Source organism: Procambarus clarkii, chromosome 94 (assembly GCF_040958095.1).
Source record: "Procambarus clarkii isolate CNS0578487 chromosome 94, FALCON_Pclarkii_2.0, whole genome shotgun sequence".
NCBI classification, from domain to species: Eukaryota; Metazoa; Arthropoda; class Malacostraca; order Decapoda; family Cambaridae; genus Procambarus; species Procambarus clarkii.
The window spans coordinates 13,761,503-13,783,381 of NC_091243.1; the positions used below are offsets into that span (position 1 = coordinate 13,761,503).

Here is a 21,879-nt window from a genome sequence, read left to right on the forward strand (position 1 = left end):
TACGGGAATTAAACCTCACTTCGCTGGAAGACAGAAGAGTTAGGGGGGACATGATCACCACATTCAAGATTCTGAAGGGAATTGATAGGGTAGATAAAGACAGTCAATTTAACACAAGGGGAACACGCACAAGGGGACACAGGTGGAAACTGAGTGCCCAAATGAGCCACAGAGATATTAGAAAGAACTTTTTTAGTGTCAGAGGGGTTGACAAATGGAATGCATTAGGGGGTGATGTGGTGGAGGCTGACTCCATACACAGTTTCAAGTGTAGATATGACAGAGCCCGATAGGCTCAGGAATCTGTACACCTGTTGATTGACGGTTGAGAGGCGGGACCAAAGAGCCAGAGCTCAACCCCCGCAAACACAACTAGGTGAGTACAACTAGGTGAGTACACACACACACACACACACACACACACACACACACACACACACACACACACACACACACACACACACACACACACACACGCACACACACACACACAAGTGGAGGCTGACTCCATACACAATTTCAAATGTAGATATGATAGAGCCCAGTAGGCTCAGGAATCTGTTCATCAGTTGATTGACGGTTGTGAGGCGGGACCAAAGAGCCAGAGCTCAACCCCCGCAAGCACAAATAGGTGAACACACAAACAAGAGTCTCAGTATGTCAACAATCATTCAGGGTCAGTGAGGTTAACGATAAGAGACAACCAATTGAAACCCACATACATACTACACTGCTTTAAAAAGCCAGTTAGACAAAAAAAAACTGTGCCGAGAACCATTGCTTTATAAAATGGCCAACAGATGCAAAAGGCGGAACCCAGGAGCCGAAGTTCCGCCCTACAAACACTGCTAGATAAACATTTTTAAACATTTCCACCAACCAAGAACTATGGTAAACAAACCCTTCCCAACTCACGACCAATTCAATTCAATTTCTTTCTTTATTATGCACCCCATACCCATCCCGTGGGCGGTGGTGTAAAGGATTACAGAGGCACATAATCGGTTCAGGAACTGACGACCGAATCCCGTTTTCTTCGTCGCAACTTGGCAAGGAAGGAAGAGGAGGAGGGGAGACTAAGAAACTATAAGACCGGGCCGGATGATGGACGGTAAACACAGGGGCTGATAAGGAGTAAGCGGGTGATAAAAGATAATTACAACACCAAGGGGTATTGATGAAGCATAACGACGTGGGCCCGACACTCTAATTGACCCCGAGGATTGAGTTGTATGTCAAGACCAATTGATTACTTCTGATAATATTGCTTAGAGTTGGGGGGGGGGGTAATTAGCGGAGGTCTGATGATTGACTGGTCGAGCGTAATAAACAGCCTTAAGGTATTGATTATACGCGATTAAATAACGTGGTGAAGGGGGGAGGGTGAGGGGAAAGAGAAGGGGGGGGAGGTGAGGGGAAAGAGAAGGGGGAAGGTGTGGGGGAAGCAGAAGGGGGAGGAGAGGGAGAGGGTAAGAGGCAGTGTATCGTTTCAAACTCCTAATACTTGCTTGCCTGCTTGCTGATACGTTTGCTTCTTTGTCTGTTAATCTCTCTCTCTCTCTCTCTCTCTCTCTCTCTCTCTCTCTCTCTCTCTCTCTCTCTCTCTTTCTTTCTCTCTCTCTCCCACAATCCGTGTCTACCAATTTCTCTCTCATATTCAATATCCGTATCTCTCTCCCATATTCTGTGTTCCAGTATCTATCACATTCTGTGTATCAGTATCTCTCATACTGTATCTCTGTTCCATATTCTGTGTCAGTACCTCTCCCACAGTCTGTATCTGACATTATATCCCCCAATCAACGTGTCTGTTAATGTCTTCTTGTCAAAGTAACTCTTATGTAGTGTGAGAACAGACACAAACATAACACAGGGTCATCCCCTCATTGAAGGCCCAATAGCGTGAGGTCTACAGCCTCATTCAACTACTCTAGCGCCCGAAGGCAGCCACCAAACACTGAAGGGATACCTATGTAGCACACAGCAGCGGGGCGTGTGGCTTGGTACAGGAAGTAGACCTCGTGCCTGGATGACTGACAAGGTCCAGGATCCGGATACATAAAGAAGTTACGTAAGTACTTACGAACGTGTACATCTTCAATCTTTGACTGCTTCGGTTACATGTATTAAACAGTTTATACACATGAAAACTTCTCAATCAATTGTTGTTATTGCTATAAACAGCCTCCTGGTGCTTCGGAGCTCGTCGGCTATTTAATAATTGTAAACAAAGCCGCCAAAGATCGAGAAAAGATGTACAGGTTCGTAAGTGTTTGCGTATCTGTTTCGTGAATCTGGCGCCCTGACCGTGGGGAACCGCTTTAGCGTAAGTCCAGTCGACAGGTCTTGCGAGTGTGTGGCAAACTCATACGTTTATATGATACGACTGATACACCACGTCCAGTCTCCATCATCACAATGATTAGCATCTACTTGTGAAGTTGAAGCCTCTGATTACTTCCCTGTTTCTCCGTCTCTCTCTCTCTCTCTCTCTCTCTCTCTCTCTCTCTCTCTCTCTCTCTCTCTCTCTCTCTCTCTCTCTCTCTCTCTCTCCGTCTGTCCGTTTCTCCCTCTTTGTTTCTGTCTCTGTTTTTTTTTTCTCCCGTGGATACCTTCGCTGTGTCAAGTCACAATTCGACTATCGGGTTAGCATGGCTTTTAATATTTCTTAAAGGTACCGCGATTAACAGTCACAATTATGAAACAATTTCCGGTACTACAGATGGTGGGAGTCTTCACGTGGGTGGGAGTCTTCACGTGGGTGGGAGTCTTCACGTGGGTGGGAGTCTTCACGTGGGTGGGAGTCTTCACGTGGGTGGGAGTCTTCACGTGGGTGGGAGTCTTTACGTGGGTGGGAGTCTTTACGTGGGTGGGAGTCTTCACGTGGGTGGGAGTCTTCACGTGGGTGGGAGTCTTCACGTGGGTGGGAGTCTTCACGTGGGTGGGAGTCTTCACGTGGGTGGGAGTCTTCACGTGGGTGGGAGTCTTTACGTGGGTGGGAGTCTTCACGTGGGTGGGAGTCTTTACGTGGGTGGGAGTCTTCACGTGGGTGGGAGTCTTCACGTGGGTGGGAGTCTTCACGTGGGTGGGAGTCTTTACGTGGGTGGGAGTCTTCACGTGGGTGGGAGTCTTTACGTGGGTGGGAGTCTTTACGTGGGTGGGAGTCTTCACGTGGGTGGGAGTCCAAGTATGCTTGGACTTACGCCAGAATGCTGGTTCAGTACATAACGTATTTACCTAGTTGTTGTCTTTACCTAGTTGTGCTTGGGGGGGGGAGGTTGAGCTCTGGCTCTTTGGTCCCGCCTCTCAACTAGTGTACAGATCCAGTTACATCAGGATCCCTTTGTGGTAGCAGGGGTGATATGGGTATGGACAGGGGGGGGGGGGGAAGGAATAGTGCCCGTGTACCACTTGTGGATGCTCGGGGATTGAACGCCGATCTGCATGAAGCGAAATATATATATATAGGTTGTGGAGCCGTGACGAGTAACGGGGACGCAATTCTTAAGAATAGTCGACTGGATGGCGTTCATCATCTCTTCTTTGATTCTCTCTTACTCTTCCGCCCCTCTCCCCTCTCCTCCACCTCCCCCCCCCCCCCACATCTCTGAGAGTGTGCTACAGAGGGGGAGGGGGTGGGGTGAGGGAGGGGGTCGCGGCTGGAGTGATTTAGCGGGTTGTAAGTTTCAATGATAGCGCTAAAATTATGACGGCTTAGCTTCTTGTGGCCAGAAAATTTACTAACCCATTGTGTTTATTATCTGTGAGGAACTGAGTGGATGTATATTACTCTCTCTCTCTCTCTCTCTCTCTCTCTCTCTCTTCTTCGCTCTCTCCTTCCCTTCTTTCTGTCTCTTTCCCTCACTTTCTCCACCTCTCTACCTCCCTCTCACCCCCTTGTCTCTCATTTTATTATTAGTTTTTCTTCCGATTTTGGCGTTTATGTCCAACAACAATCACACCTCGAGAGGGACAACACCACAAGTGATGTGGTGGAGGCTGACTCCATACACAGTTTCAAGTGTAGACAGAGCCCAATAGGCTCAGGAATCTATACACCAGTTGATTGACAGTTGAGAGGCGGGAGCAAAGAGCTAGAGCTCAACCCCCGCAAGCACAACTAGGTCAATACACACACACCGTCAAGGCCAAATCACATTTGCGTATCTAAAAGTTTGAGTAACAACTTTGCCACTTTCTACCATCCTAATCCTACGAGTTAGGGTTCCCTAAACTCAGTAATGAGACAACAGGATGTCTGGCGGGTTGGAGTCTGGCAGGATCAAGTGTCAGGTGTTTCCCAACACTGTTATGTTAAATCTCGTTACATCAATGTAAGTAAATAATACTAAATGTCATGACTTTAGTGGTCGACGAAAGGCATGACATTTTAGTCATGCCGACTCAAGCAGTCTGGCTCCCGGCCTTCACAGCAGCTTGAGGCAAGCTGCGGAGGTCAGGCAAGAGGTCAGGCAAGAGGTCAACATTGCAAGATGAACCTTCTGAGGCGAAATATTGTTGGTAGTGACAAGTGACGGCCGAGCTATCGTTAGCAAAATAAAATGGCACCTTTAATCTTACCTTTGAAATGAGTAACAGTTAAAGCTTCAACAGCCAAGCAGAGTTATGAGTGCGACAGCATCTAGGGTCCGAAACCTGCTTATCAAAGCCCTTCATACCCCACAAACGAACACTTGCTTCCCTTCAGTAACACTGTACACCGTGTTAAATGGTTCGAGGTCTATCCTAAAATTGCAGGCGATGAGTCACAATAACGTGGCTAAAGTATGTTGACCAGACCACACACTAGAAGGTGATGGGACGACCACGACGTTTCGGTCCGTCCTGGACTATTCTCAAGTCGATTGAGAATGGTCCAGGACGGACCGAAACGTCGTCGTCCCTTCACCTTCTACTGTGTGGTCTGGTCAACTGTCCTAATTCCCTGGAAACACAAACCGTAACTGTCTCTATTTTCTGCTTGTTACAACTTGTAATAAAGTTCTTACATCTTTGCTTGACGTGTTTATGGCGTATTAGAACGTTGTTACAACTTGCTTGTTGTAACTGGTTAGGAGGTGGGACAACTTGTTCGAACGTTGTACCAACGTCGTAGTTTCGGGAAAACTACTCTAATGGCGTAATGACGTCAGAAGCTTCGCTAGTTTACCAGTATTTACCTTTACCCGAGGAAGCTTCCCATGCAACAGTTCGCTGCCTGATTCATAACGTGGAGGGACAGGAAGCTTCCGGCTACCCGAGGCCAGCGAGTCCTGACCTTCCTCAGGACACAACTCACAACAATCACCTAACTCCTAAGTTAGGTGATTGTTGTGAGAGTTATTGTGAGCTGTTGCGAGTGGTTCACCTACCTGTTGTGAACAGAGGCTTCAGGTGAAAGGAAATATTGCTCAAACGTCTCCGTCCTGGCCCGGTCATCACCCCCGACAGCAAAAATTACCCACATATCCAAACTACTTTCTAAAATAAATGGTACTTACAGGAAGCAGAAAGTGTGTACTCACCAAGGTGACGCTACACTCAAAGAGGTCTAACCAAGGCGACGCCACACTCTAAGAGGTATAACCAAGTCTTACAAGCGTCATACTGGTTCCTCCATCCTCCATCCTCCCAGCGAGCAAGACTCACCCACACACACACGCACACTCACCACTGCTCAAAACATCTTCAGCTCACAGCGCGCACTCACTCGCCAAGATTAAAATGTTGAAACCAATTATCTTCCGCTGACATTGACACACACACACGCTGCGCCAGCCAATGGGAGTTCATGGTCGAGAGGTCGCGACGTGGAACGTAAACACCAGTCAGCTGACACCTGTTAGGTAGTTGACGGTAGTTAACTCAACTCGATTCGTCCTCGGTGACTGGTCGTACGGTTTTTGGGGGGGGGGGGGTAAAGGCGGTTACGATAGTGGAGTATTTCATAGATTCACTGATACGTTGGTGTTTACTCGGACAGGTGTTGCGTGCATATATTGCACGCAAACACACACACGCGCGTGTCTGAGTTTAGGTGTGTGGCAGACCGTACTCTCTTGGTCAGTCTTTTTCTCAATATATAAGGAAAATTGTGTTACTGTTAAATCGAGTTTGTAGCCATATATTCTGTCTCTGTTTCTGTCTGTCTGTCTCTGTCTCTGTCTCTGTCTCTCTCTCTCTCTCTCACACACACACACTCTCTCTCTCTCTCACACACACTCTCTCTGTCTCTCTCTCTCTGTCTCTCTCTCTCTGTCTCTCTCTTTCTCTCTGTCTCTCTCTTTCTCTCTGTCTCTGTCTCTCTCTCTCTCTCTCTCTCTCTCTCTCTCTCTCTCTCTCTCTCTCTCTCTCTCTCTCTCTCTCTCTCTCTCTCTCTCTCTCTCTCTCTAGCGGCAGCAGTATTGTCTTCCCTGAGGGCTCATAAACACGCCGGAACACCTGTTAACATAAGTAAGGCGAAGAATGCAGGCCGGCCCCGTGTGGCGACAAGGTGAATCACCCTCAGTGCCTGACACAAGCCACTGCCAGGCACCGTGGGGGGGGGGGGTGAGGGGTGAGGAAGGTCAACCTCATCTCATGACATCAGCCAATACCAGGCATTGGTTTCAACAACATTTCATGACCCTCAGTCAATACCAGACATGGGGGTCATCAGCTCCTGACGATGCTAGCCGACACCAGGCGTGGGGTCACTATCTCCCCTTGACACCACCGCGGAGACGGACCACATGACACCTGCCTCATACACGCCGAGGAGGCTGGGATCATCTTATGACACCGGACAATACTTGACACGAATTCGGTCTCCATATCTCCGGCAATAATGTTAAAATATGAATAATGAATGATGCTGCAACGAATTAAATTGTTTTTGGCTGCCTTGCCCAGCCCTAACTTTCCTGATCTACTCTGTCCCACCTTCCCGGTTTGCCCCTACCCTCCCTGCTTGCCCCTACCCTCCCTGCTTGCCCCTACCTTCTCTGCTTGCCCCACTCTACCTTGCACTGCTCTTCCTGGAGTGCCCTGTCTTTTGACAGCCCTACCCTGCCCCGGCCGCCATGACCACCCTGCCTTCCAGAAAGTGTGTTCATCACGTTGCATTGTGGGGCTAAAGGAATGGCCTCAATAAATTACCAGAGATAAAGGAACGCTATGAACCTGGTTGGCTGGCAGGCGTTCCCCTTCCCCCGCACCCCACCCATGCTGCGACTCTCCCTATCCGCCCCCACACGACGACCCCTCCCTCCCTTCCCCCCCCCCTCATATCCCTTCCCAGCCCCCTCCTATCCCATCCCCTCCACACCCTTCCCTTCGCTTGCTCAGGAAATATCATTCTGTGTTGAGTTTTTCTCCCCCCGTCATTGTAAAGTTTACCGCCGGCCACAATACCCGTCTTTTGTTTGCTCTGACAAAAATGATGACGGAGCAAACATAGATTTTGTATATTGGTTTGATATAGAGCGCTTCCTGGACTGTTGAGGGAGAGTAGGGGGGGACAGAGGGGGTGGGTAAAGGATTGTGGGGGAGGAAGAATGAGGGGGAGGAAGTGGAGGGTCGAGGAAGAGAGGCTGAAAGACTGGAGAGGAGCAGTTATGAGTGAGGACCTTCCAGCTGGCTTCGTATGCCACACTGCTCAGTCAGAGATAAAGGGCAGTCTTGTTTATTTCTGTCTCTACAGGGAGGCAAGACTGAGGAGTGAGAGGGAGGTGCTGGGAAGGAAGCGTGGGAGAGGGAGAGCAGGGAGAGGAGAAAGAGGTTAAGAGGGAGAGAATGGAAGGGGACGGGTAAGAGTGAGACAGACAGGAAGAGAGCAGGTACTAATCTACATGTGCTTGCAGGGGTTTAACCGTTGTAGTTCAATGGCTAGAATTCTATTTACTAATTCCAATCACATTTAACTGAATTTACCTGAAAAGCCACCATATCTCTAGTGGTCTCGAAGGGGGCAGGAAGCCGGCAGCTTGTTAAAGGTCTCCCCCTCCTCATTGTTTCTGAGGATTTGTTCAAGTTCATTATGATCTGAAGTATAAAAAACTGCTTCGACGGGTAGGCGGTTCCATTAGTTTATAACTCAACGGTTGAAAATGCATCTACTGTTTCTCTCCTACACTGTGGCTTGTTGAGCTTTGAAGCTAGTGTCCCCTTGTATGTGTTAGTGTTTGAGTATCATGTATGTCCATGAATGTGTATCATGTATATCCATGAATGTGTATCTCAACATTCATGAACAGAAAAGCACTCCATACAAGGCTGAGATCACTTCTCGAACATTGGTTTTACAATATCAGTCTTATGCTATTTTGGGTCAATGTCTTTAATCATTGTAGTTTTAATCATTTAATCATTTTAATCCATTTAATCAGAGTTGGTCAACAAGCCAGATTTATTTAGCTGAATAAATTTAGGACATTATAATATAAATATATTGATACATGCTTTACTGTAAATAAATATATGTAATAGTTTAAATGTGTTTCCATTGTAATAGCTGAAATAAGCTAGCAAATCGTCGTTTATATATTTTCATAAGGAACACGAATACCTTTCCTAATGAACGAAATAAGGCGTATGTGAGAGAGAGAGAGAGAGAGAGAGAGAGAGAGAGAGAGAGAGAGAGAGAGAGAGAGAGAGGAGAGAGAGAGAGAGAGAGAGAGAGAGAGAGAGCGAGAGAGAGAGAGCGAGAGAGAGAGAGCGAGAGAGAGAGAGAGACCAGTGAGGTGGACAGGGGAAGGAGAAGCAGACATCCACTCCTCCCCCAACTCCCAACCCCCCACTCCCCATCCCCCCCACACCCCAACCCCCACATTAGGGAGAATCAAAGAGGATCAGAACCTCTCGAGAATGTCATACGCGGCTCAAACCATTAGCGGTGAATTGTGGCTTGTAATTCAAGTCCTCTCCTCTATAGAAAGGCCTGACTGCGCTGCCTTGATGACCTGACTGAGCATAAGAGAAATTCTGGCACTTGTGGCCCTTGCTGTTGGCCCTCGGAACGAGCCGTAATGGGCACCGTGACACTTGTGCCGCCTCGGGTGCCAGCAGAAGGCCTTCAGGTGCCACTATGTGGGACGGGGGCAGGAGGAGGAGGAGGGAAAGAAAGGGGGAGGGGGTGTTCTGAAGGACGGGTAGTTCAGAAGTGAGTGATCAAAGGGACAGAAAAGCAGGTCACTGGTTTCTGAAAGACGGGTGTTCACCTAGTTATGTTCATCTAGTTGTGCTTGCGGGGGTTGAGCTCTGGTCTTTCGACCCGCCTCTCAACTGTCAATAAATCAACTGTTACTAACTACTACTAACTAATTCTTATTGCATTTTCCACACACACACACACACACACACACACACACACACACACACACACACACACACACACACACACACACACACACACACACACACACACAGAGAGGAAGCAGCCCTTAACAACTGGCTAACTCCCAGGTACCTATTTAATGCTGGGTAACAGGGAGCATCAGGGTAAAAGAAACTCTTACCATTTTGTTTCTGTCATTACCGGAGATCAAACCCGGACCCCTACGATTACGAGTGCAGAGCGCTGTCTACTCAGCTATCAGGCCCCCATAGTGTGTGTGTGTGCTTACCTAACAGTGAGCAAAGGGCAATAAAGAATCTATACTTCTTAATGGTCTCGCTAATAACTTTATTGTATCTGGAGAGTTATTTTGTTTTGAAATATCTTGATGTTAAAATGAAGTTATAAAGTTGTGGATGGAGGTGGCTTCCATAACTTCGACTTCCTGTGCATTCCACTTGTACATTCCTTCAACTCACTCATGTTTCCAGCTTCCACCCACTTTTCTCTCAATATAATAAGCTGTCCCTGTACATTCTCTTTAGTATCTTGTAGGTAGCGATCATGTCTCCTCTCTTCTTTCTCTCTCTTATAGGGTTGCGAATGCCAGCTTTCTTAACCTATCCCTCTTAATTCAGACTGCAGTTGGTTTAGATTCCGCTGCTCGGAACAAAATTTCCAATTAGGACGGGCTATAGTAACCTCGGAAAATCTTACTGCAAAACTCTTCACTTTTTTAGGCACAGTTTCAAGCTTCACAAGGTGTGGGGGCCCACGCCGGTGCTGCGTATATCATACTCGGCATCGAAGAAAAGTCGACTACCTCGTTACTCATCTTGTCTATGAGCACCAACAACAGGTTCTTCACTCAGGAACTTCCCCACTTCCCTCACGTGCACTCCCCATCCTCCCCAACATAACCCCCCCCACTTCCCCTAACCCCCAACTCACACCAACATGCACATACCCGACTTCTCCCTAGCATAAACAACCCCCCCACCCCCACTTCCCCAATATAAACACATCTCACATCTCCCCAACATTAATACACCCCATCCTTCCCCTGCAGGCCCATCCCCACCCCCTCAACATACACACACCACATACAAACACAGGACAAGCTTAAACAAACAATACATCCTTGTCCCACAATTCCAGGCAGACTTGACCATCTTGATCAAGTCCACCTGGAGGAGCAGCGCTGGTAACGTGACGCGGATCCAACTTGACGGTATATGCAACGAGCCGTTTGGGCAGTTGTTCTCCCCCAGCATCTGTGTTGATGGGGGACTATAGTGGGCAGGTGTTCTCCCCCAGCATCTGTGTTGATGGGGGACTATAGTGTGCAGGTGTTCTCCCCCAGCATCTGTGTTGATGGGGGACTATAGTGGGCAGGTGTTCTCCCCCAGCATCTGTGTTGATGGGGGACTATAGTGGGCAGGTGTTCTCCCCCAGCTGTCATGAACATAGCTGTTACCTCAGCTATGTTCACCCCTGTTTATTGTGTTCCTCTCACCTGACTCTCCCACTAATCACCACAAATGGCAGATCTATATCAACCTTTTATTCTGCTAAATACGCGATTCCAAATAATTAATACATTTTTTTTACACCATATTTGTTTGGTGTAAATAAAAGTTAAATAATTGAGGCGTTTATTTGGCTAACTTACAACTTTGCATTGTTTTGGTCATGGTTTATACTTCCGGCTCAACACGGTTTTGCGTGTCAATGTTGCAAATTGTTTGTTCATAACTTTATCATGCGTGATATGGCAATAATGATTCGTACTTTACGTGTGGTGTGGGATACGATCATTCAGCTAATACAGGATTTGTTTACACTGTATCAATATTTGTTACAGCGCTGATACATGCAATGTGTTGTGTGTACTCATCTAGATGTGCTTGCTAGGGTCGAGCTAGGCTCTTGGTTCCCGCCTTCCGAACGTTTTTTAGATTAATGCAAATGACTCATTTCTCAAGCTTTCTCTTGTATTAAATGTGACGGGGTTGCTTAGCAAAATATGCCTTATGTGTTGATGATTTATGAGTGTGAAGGCAACCACGCCTGGTCAAGCTGTTTTGGTATAGGTGGGATGACATTTTCCACATCCTCAGGGACGTGAGTTCGATCCCATTTCACTGCTTCAATCTTTTGTCACAGTTACTTGATGTTCAGTTGATTTTATTGCGAAATCTTTAACCATCTTAAACGGTAAGATAATCTTACAAACGGTAACCATCTTACAAAATGGTCACCGGGCGAGTTAATGCCTGGGATTGATCTTGGTCATGGAAGACTATTTTTAATGCTGAACATTTTATGTATTATTAAGATGCGGCAGAATGAAGGGCGTTGATGGGCTTGTCTTTGTAGTGCTGAGAGGTAGCGGCGGTGACCAGGTCTTGTGCTGGCAACAGGTGCTGGATCATGCCTGGATCATGCCTGGATCATACCTGGATCATGCCTGGATCATACCTGGATCATACCTGGAAGTTCTGAGAGGTCTTCTACTCCCCAAGCCCGGCTTGTGTCCCATAGACTGTTGTCTGGAGCGGTCCACAAGCCCACATATCCACTACATCTTGGTTGGTCCAACACTTCTTGCAAGAAAGTGTTTGATTATTTCCTTGACGCAAATCAACCGTCGTTCCAGCAAGACTTCCCATCCCTGCTGAGAGGATATTAAACAGCCGCGTGAACCTCTAATGTTCATACAAGCAGTCTCTGATTATACCTATGGCAACCTAGACTCCTTATTGACTCTATTCTGCATTTCCCACCATATCGCTCACTCCAGTAAGTTGTTATTTTACTGGTACATTTGGAGAGCTTTGAGACAGTTCCAATAATTTTTTCGGGGCTTGATCGTGTCAATGTGTGCCGTATATTCCCTGTCTACCCTGTCTACTCTCGTCTGTCCTGACAGGGGAAGTGAGTGAGTATGGACCGAGCAGCACTCAAGACGGGAGAGCACCAGTCTTATCGTCACCATCTGTCCCTTGCCATCTTATACATGATAGTTATTACTACACAAAACTATGATATTATACAAAGAAACAAATTACAGGAACACAAACATTCCCCTACCACCACCACCCACCTGCATGGGAGCCCAATCTTCCCCACCACCTACCTGCATGCGGAGCCCAATCTTCCCCACCACCTACCTGCATAGGAGCCCAATCTTCCCCACCACCTACCTGCATAGGAGCCCAATCTTCCCCACCACCTACCTGCATAGGAGCCCAATCTTCCCCACCACCTACCTGCATAGGAACCCAATCTTCCCCACCACCAAACAGCATGGGATCCCAATCTTCCCCACCACCTACCTGCATGGGAGGCCAATCTTCCCCACCACCTACCTGCATGGGAGGCCAATCTTCCCCACCACCTACCAACATAGGAGCCAAAATTTTCCCCACCACCTCCCTCCACTCTCTCTGCAATCACATCAGCCTTCCCAACCACCTCTCTATAGGGATACCAAAATTTCCCCACAACTTCCCCTCGAGGACTCCCATTTTCCCCCACCACCTCCCTGCAGGGGCCCCCTACCCCCCCCCCTCACACTACTGTTTACAAAAGGCTAATCTGCCTGGCCACCAGCACGACTGAAGTCCAGCTGCTGCTAACATTAGGCGATAAGAGATGTGAGTTAGAGAGAAGGTGGGGGCTAGTGGGGGCAGGAGGGGGGTGGAGGGGAAGGGGGGGGGGAGGGGAGGAGGGGGGCGAACGAGCTGTTTCACGTTTATGGTCAAGTGGAAACGAGGGAGGAGGAGGGAAAGTTTTGTGCTGTTAACTCGTTCGTCAACAGTGCCGAGAGAGCGAGTGGGGGGTGAAAGGAGTTTGATTCACGTTCAACGTCCACGTTCAACGTCCACGTTCAACGTCCACGTTCAACGTCCACGTTCAACGTCCACGTTCAACGTCCACGTTCAACGTCCACGTTCAACGTCCACGTTCAACGTCCACGTTCAACGTCCACGTTCAACGTTGATAGTGAACACTGTCAATTGAAGTTATGGTCAAAACTAACCTCAAACTATTTTTGTTCCTACGTTGCATTGGTTTTGAAAATATGTGACAGAACACGCACGCACGCACGCACACCCTCGCTAACCTGGGTGGAAAGGGGGGGGGAAGGGGCCTCGCGGCTGAGTGGACAGCGCCTGTGGGTCATAATCCTAAGGAACCGGGTTTGATTCCCGGCCGTGACAGAAACTAGTGACGTTAATAATAATAATAATATAAATTTGTTTGTATTATTGCTATAATTATTATTATTATTATATAAATTATTCCGGCTTCCCTACGTCCACCTTCTATATATATAGCACTTGGAGGACTATATATATATATATATATATATATATATATATATATATATATATATATATATATATATATATATATATATAGTATTATTCTAATTTTGCAGTGATACACTTCAGTGCCTAAATTCCGGTTTGAAATGTCATTGGGCAGTGAAAAGGGGGGGGGGGTGGCACAGTGGCCCCAACACCACCTTTGGTGTTCAGCTGCCCTCATAACACGCTTCGATTCCCTTCCGGTTGGCTTCGAAATTTGTCTCATGGGTTCCAAATCACAAAATATACTTCATATTCATAGTCTCAAAAATTTAATATTCTCTCTCTTTCTCTTTCTTTCTCTCTCTCTCTCTCTCTCTCTCTCTCTCTCTCTCTCTCTCTCTCTCTCTCTCTCTCTTTCTCTCTGTCTCTTTGGAGTATTACTCTTAACTGACAAAAATTTCTCGGTCATTCAACATCTCACAAATCTGTCTCTTTCCAACTCACTCTGTCTCCTATCTACTCACTGTCTCTTCCTCCTGTCACCTCAACACCTGTCACAACTTGGTCCCTATTGCTACGTCCAGTTGGTTATTTACGATAATAAGATAATTCTGAGTTATCTTATTTTACTGTTATCTTAATTCCATGTTATCTCTACTTTCACTTATTTTATTTTATATCACGACAATCAGCACACACTCGCGTGCGTGTGCGTGCGAGTGCTTGCGTGGGCGTCAAACATCTCGGCCACCGGGGGCGTGACCTCTCCCTCCCCCGTGGTAGGCAACACTAGCACATTCCACCAGGGCGGCAGACTCAAATTCTCCTGCTGCTAGTACTTCTCTCCTATAATGGTCTATAAAACCATTCGCCGGGGATATTAGACACCTACTCACCTCGGAAGGGTCTGTCGGGGAGAATGGATTCCTTGCATTGGGGGGGAAATAGCCTTGCGTAGCGTGTCTGGAGACTGGCTCAGAGTAGGGGATAAGGAGGCGGAACGTATAAGGAGAGAGGGAATCTTTCAAGACAAGCTCCGCTCATCTCCTGCTCCGGGATTGGGAGGTGGAGTTCCTTAGGGAGGTCTAGGAGGTCCCCAGGTATCTATACTTGCTTGCGAAGGCACGACTACAGGATTGCCGACTTGTCAGTCATCATTTGTCATCACTTCTAGATGTTAGGTCGCGTCTTAGAGCGACGTGGTGCATCCTGGGTTCATTTCCAGCAGTAGGACACAAGGGTTTTGGTAGTGTGTCCTGTCACCCTGATACTGCTGTTCAGGTAATGGTAAATTGGTGCCGTGTAGTTAGGTGACTGTTGTGGGGTGCGCTCTCGGGTCGGTAGTAGGGTAAGTGGGACCTGGAAAAGCCTAACGTGCTTCCTGTTTCTGACTATGGAAGCTGGGAGGAGTTATGCTCAGTGTCTGGCCCTCAATCATCTCTTGTTAAGGTGTTAGCTCTCTCTCTATGGTACATCTGCATTCTCTGTCTGCTGTCTCTTCCTCTGTCCGGTCTGTCTCTTCCTCTGTTTGGTCTGCTCTATCTCTCTCTCTGTCTTTGTCTCTCTTCCTCTGTGCGTGCGTGTGTGTGTGTCTCTCACGGGAAGGTATGCATGGTGAGAGGTAAAGGGACTCTCTCCCTCACTCTCTCCCACAATACGACCAATAACTATGAGATCACCTCACACACAGCAGGTGTGTGAAGTGATCACCATATCCCGCTGATCTCCGGACATTAACACACAATCTAGAACGTCTAAGAAAACCATGACATTATCAAAGTTTATTTAGACTTTTTATTTTTGGCATGATTAACGCACAAAATCTTATGACGTAGGAGAAATAATAATAATAATTCAGAGTCGAGACATAATGATGTAGTAAGATTCAAACGTTGTCGCTTTGGCACAGTGTAACATGACTGTTCATTGATGCCAAACCCCGATTCCCCATGATTGGCACGTACCCAAAAGTAATTACTGTGAAAAAATTTGAGAAATGAGTAAGGATATCCCAAGGCTTAGGGCTCCAACTTCAAGTTCTGCTGCTCCAACCTGCGGTTCACCCGAAGTGTACATTTGTCAGTTTATTAATAAGACGTAATTAAAAAAGCTATTTTCTTAAATTTAACATTGTTAAACAAGTTAGTTTTGTGCCGTTGATAGTTATTTCCATCCGAGAACGTGGGTGAAGCATTTAGAGAGACGTGCACCTCCAACACTAGAAGTGAGAGAAGCACTATCTTGAGGTTATCTTGAGATGATTTCGGGGCTTTATTTTAGTGTCCCCGCGGCCCGGTCCTCGACAAGGCCTCCACCCCCAGGAAGCAGCCCGTGACAGCTGACTAACACCCAGGTACCTATTTTACTGCTAGGTAACAGGGGCATAGGGTGAAGAAACTCTGCCCAGTGTTTCTCGCCGGCGCCTGGGATCGCACCCAGGACCACAGGATCACAAGTCCAGCGTGCTGTCCGCTCGGCCGACCGGCTCCTACTATGCTGTAAAGCAAAATGCGAACGGAATCAGTTGTAATTAATGTGTTAAATGCTTATAATTTATCACCTATAAGAACAGCTGCTTGACTGAAGAGCTGTTGGATAATATTCTGATGACAAGATATCTTCAGAGAGGCACTGATAACAAGATATCTTCAGAGAGGCACTGATAACAAGATATCTTCAGAGAGGCACTGATAACAAGATATCTTCAGAGAGGCACTGATAACAAGCCCTCATTAACAGCCTCTTAACACCCCCTTGCAACCTCCCTTGACTGCACATCGCTCAGGCCCGCGCGCGCGCGCGTTCAGGAATGAATGATTATTCGAAATTTAAAGTCGTTTGATTCCTATAGAGACAAGCCTGTTTATTCACGAAAATAAGATCTCGTATCCTCTCAGCGCCTCAATGGTTCACTCGTCTTTACCAAGGAGTTGGTAACGAGCGAGTTCACCTTTTTCTTAATTATTTAGCTTAATGAGTTTCCTGCTTATAGGAAACTGATGATAATTTCCTCCGTATCTGTTTAATCGTCGCTGATTATCTCTTAGGTATGATAAGTTGTTTATTTACCCTCAAAGAAGTAATTTCATTTGGCTCCATTGATAATTTACGATTACGTTTTACGATTTACGTTGATAATTTACGATTTACGTTAATAATTTACGATTTACGTTGATAATTTACGATTTACGTCTTAATTATAAGAACATAGGAATCAAGGAAACTATAGAAGGCATATTGGGGCCCAGAAGGCCCATATAAGACCCAGTTTATATAATATCCATCCAAACCCATTCATATATATGTCTAACCTACGCTTGAAACCATATTTTGTAAATTAAGGCTTCACCACACCCCTATACGATCCAACATTCCCCCCTCAAACATTTTGTAGACTCATATATGAGCCCCCACTACCGTGTTATGGGCTCACCATAGCCCGTGCTACATGGACACTTCGCTCTGAGTAGCTAAATCTAAAGCAACAACAACCTAACCTGAGCCTTGTGGGTACTGTCAAACGTTGAGAGTTCCAACTTCACTTGCTGGCTATGCTCCAGGAGCCAGATTCACGAAAGTACTTACGCAATCACTTACGAACCTGTACATCTTTTCTCAATCTTTGGCGGCTTTGTTTCCAATTATTAAACAGTTAATGAGCTCCGAAGCACCAGGAGGCTGTTTATAACAATAACAACAGTTGATTGGCAAGTTTTCATGCTTGTAAACTGTTTAATAAATATAACCAAAGCCGTCAAAGATTGAGGAAAGATATACACGTTCGAAAGTATTTGCGTAAGTGCTTTCGTGAATCTGGCCCCAGGCAACCCGTCCTCGACTCAAGTCCATTACATCCAGCGGTCGACCCCACAGACGCATTCATAAATTTTAACATACTGTTCATTCAAAATGGGAATTTTCTCAAGTATAAATTAATATTATAATATATTGGCATATTGTGTATATATAGGCATAGGATAGGTTAGGTTAGGTGGGTCATCGTTCTGTTGACGATTATTTGTATGTGTAGCACGTGGGTGAAGCATTTATAGCGTTGTGATTCGAACAAAATTCGTCAGTGAAGCACTTGTTCCGAATATGTTCGAAAGTCAGCAGTTGTGAGTCGTGTGTAAACCGCTTTTCATTCATAAACAGGGGGTTTGGCGGGTGCATGGAATCACTTTTGGATCTTTGTTTGGAGGACGGGCTGCTTCAGGAGTCATCTAGAGCCTCGCGTTCGGAGGTTCGAGTCGTCACTGGTGCTTCACTCCCAGCGCTAATGACTCTCCTTGCCTCTCGGGACGGCGTTACAGCAAGACTCTACACAACGCCCCGCATTAGTTTCCCTCTCTAATTGTACAAATAAACGTTCCTGATGATGGGGAAGGTCCTGGGGGCGATTTTCTCGAAGCTTAAGGTCAGAGTCGTTCGAACCGGCACCATAACACGCTCTTGAGGGGCTCGGAAAATGCTGCTTCGAAACCGCTTCATCCGAAAGATTCGGTGAATCTACATTGGCTTAATACCGACCTAGCGCTTTGTCCTGATAATTGCTTACTGTGATTGAAGAGGAATGTGCTAAATAGCCATCCTAACTTTGCATTTTAATTTGCATATTTACTTATAGTATGAACCATATGCTAACTTTAGCGTCGAATTGTGTTAATTACTTACCACAAGAGGGAGCAGGTCGGCCGAGCGGACAGCACGCTGGACTTGTGATCCTGTGGTCCTGGGTTCGATCCCAGGCGTCGGCGAGAAACAATGGGCAGAGTTTCTTTCACCCTATGCCCCTGTTACCTAGTAGTAAAATAGGTACCTGGGTGTTAGTCAGCTGTCAGGGGCTGCTTCCTGGAGGGTGGAGTCCTGGTCGAGGACCGGGCTGCGGGGACACTAAAAAGCCCCGAAATCATCTCAAGATAACCTCAAGGAGGTTTAATTGATGTGACGTCCAATATTTACTTGATAGTTTCAAGCACGTGTGTGAGTAGTTAGGACAAGGGGCTTTAACTGGCTTGTAGCATGTGATAACGTGACTGTTAAGACAGTCATACCATCTTTAAGACAGTCATACCATCGCTTAGACAGTCACACCATCGTATTTATGTGACTGACAGTAGGGTAAATTGTGTGATTAGACTTGGGTGTAATTGTTTATGTCTCGTAGACAGATTACTGGTGGTTAAGACAGCTGATAGCTGTATGTGTGAGAGTGACGAATGTGTAGAAGTGGTGTGTGTGTGTGGCGTGTGTGTGGCGTGTGTGTGTGTGTGTGTGTGGCGTGTGTGTGTGTGGCGTGTGTGAGTGTGGCGTGTGTGTGGCGTGTGTGTGTGTGGCGTGTGTGTGGCGTGTGTGTGTGTGGCGTGTGTGTGGCGTGTGTGTGTGTGGCGTGTGTGTGTGTGGCATGTGTGTGTGTGGCGTGTGTGAGTGTGGCGTGTGTGGTGTGTGTGTGGCGTGTGTGTGGCGTGTGTGTGTGTGGCGTGTGTGTGTGTGGCGTGTGTGTGGCGTGTGTGTGGCGTGTGTGTGTGTGGCGTGTGTGTGGCGTGTGTGTGTGTGGCGTGTGTGTGTGTGGCGTGTGTGAGTGTGGCGTGTGTGTGGTGTGTGTGTGGCGTGTGTGTGGCGTGTGTGTGTGTGGCGTGTGTGTGGTGTGTGTGTGGCGTGTGTGTGTGTGGCGTGTGTGTGTGTGGCGTGTGTGTGGCGTGTGTGTGTGTGGTGTGTGTGTGGCGTGTGTGTGGCGTGTGTGTGTGTGGCGTGTGTGTGTGTGGCGTGTGTGTGTGTGGCGTGTGTGTGGCGTGTGTGTGTGTGGCGTGTGTGTGGCGTGTGTGAGTGTGGCGTGTGTGTGGCGTGTGTGTGTGTGGCGTGTGTGTGGCGTGTGTGTGGCGTGTGTGAGTGCAACAACAAGGGGCACTAGATGGGATACCAGGGAACCAGACCATTCAGTGAGAGTGAGGCAGAGTGAGAGAGAATGAGTGAGAGTGTCTAACTTGATCACAGTCACAAACGTAATGTGGTCTCAGTGTGAGAGGTAAGAGAGAGAGAGAGAGAGAGAGAGAGAGAGAGAGAGAGAGAGAGAGAGAGAGAGAGAGAGAGAGAGAGAGAGAGAGAGAGAGAGAGAGAGAGAGAGAGAGAGAGAGAGAGAGAGAGAGAGAGAGAGAGAGAGAGAGAGAGAGAGAGAGAGAGAGAGAGAGAGAGAGAGAGAGAGAGAGAGAGAGAGTGAGAGAGAGAGTGAGAGAGAGCGTATACGTCCAAGTAAAACTCATCACACTAGAGAGAACTCTTGATTCATGAAATAAGAGGGAAAGTGAGGAAGAGTGAGGGAGAGTGAGAGCGTCGTGGTCCTCTTCATCACTTCCCATCATCCTCTTAGACGTGACTGGTTAAATGAAGAGTCGGTAAAGCTAACTCAATCATCAATTTCAAATGAAAATATGAACAAAAGTAGTGACAATCGCCTTGATCTTATAACGTGCAGTAGGCGGGGGCAAGGACCCGCGCTCGACACTTCAAGCACATCTAGGCCAGCACCTCTAGGCACTAGAGACACATGAAGAGACACATATAGTGGCAAAAGAGACACATGAAGAGACACATATAGCGGCACTAGAGTCTCTGTGTTTACCTTCGTCATTTTAACCTTTGTTTGCTCTACTAAACATTCTCCCCCTCCTCCTCCCCCTCCCCCAACCTTCTCTCCCTGAGTGATTCAAAGCTTAATTTGTCACCCCCTCTCCCTTCCTCCTCTCCCTTTTCCCTCCCTCCCCCTTACTCTCTCTCTCTCTCCCCCCGACCCTCCCCAGCCACCTCCAACTGGCAGTCCTCTTCATCTCCGAGGTGGTACGGTTGTTTAATTATGTCTGTGTTTGCTCTCGTTACGCCCCGACCTCTGTGTTGACTGATTGTTTGGCCTGCCGTCGCCCGGGACTCCTTTCATCCGCTCTCAACACAGAAATAAACACAGAAGCTCAAGAGAACGACATTTGGAAATTTTTCGCTTTCTGTGTTTTTTTTTCTGTTTTATCAGTTACTGAGGCGTGAATGTTGTTTGGGGTGTTTTAGTTGGTGTTCGTTTATCAGTCCTCTTTCACTGTTGCACACACACACACACACACACACACACACACACACACACACACACACACACACACACACACACACACGCACACACACACACACACACACACACACACACACACACACACACACACACAAGTACTCACACACACACACACACACACACACACACACACACACACACACACACAAGTACTCACACACACACACACACACACACACACACACAAGTACTCACACACACACACACACACACACACACACACACACACACACACACACACACACACACACACAAGTACTCACACACACACACACACACACACACACACACACACACACACACACACACACACACACACACACACAGTACTCACACACACACACACACACACACACACACACACACACACACACACACACACACACACACACACACACACACACACACACAAGTACTCTCTCACACACACACACACACACACACACACACACACACACACACACACACACACACACACACACACACACACACACACAAGTACTCTCACACACACACACACACACACACACACACACACACACACACACACACACACACACACACACACACACACACACACACCACCACCACCACCACCACCACGACGACACAAGCCTTGCACAGGCAATCAGATAAACAGGTTTTCTTACAGATATAGAAGGAAAGAGGGGTAATATTTGAGGGGAAATATATAGATAGTGAAGAAAGAAGGATGAGGGGTGATAAGTGTAGGGTGAGGAGAAAAGGGTGAGGGGTGAGGGGAAAAGGGTGAGGGGTGAGGGGAGAGAAGGGAGAGATGTTGACCGGCACTGCGGGGTGTCCACTTAAGTGTTATTTATGTCCATGCTGGTGTCATTGGCGGCTCCCGCCCCTGCTGCGGGAGAGAGAGAGAGAGAGAGAGAGAGAGAGAGAGAGAGAGAGAGAGAGAGAGAGAGAGAGAGAGAGAGAGAGAGAGAGAGAGAGAGAGTGTGAGAGACCTCAACGTCTCATCTCACCTCCACCCACCACACATGCACATGTGGACCCCGACAGCACAGACACTCCAAGCTTGCAATGGCAAGTTGGCAATGGCCAACCCCTAGCCATTGCTGAGACGACCTGACAGCCTTCTGTGCAACAAGAGCTCACTTGTG

General features: G+C 47.3%; 1 protein-coding gene across 1 annotated transcript; it reads right to left on the reverse strand.

The window, feature by feature from the left end:
- Positions 1-2,716: 2,716 nt before the first annotated feature.
- Positions 2,717-3,749, reverse strand: LOC138360054 (sporozoite surface protein 2-like). Its single transcript, XM_069319989.1, has 2 exons — positions 3,746-3,749; positions 2,717-3,198 (listed from the first exon to the last, which is right to left on the reverse strand). Exons 1-2 carry the CDS (start codon positions 3,747-3,749, stop codon positions 2,717-2,719), a joined length of 486 nt encoding a protein of 161 aa, XP_069176090.1.
- Between the last annotated feature and the right edge of the window lie 18,130 nt (positions 3,750-21,879).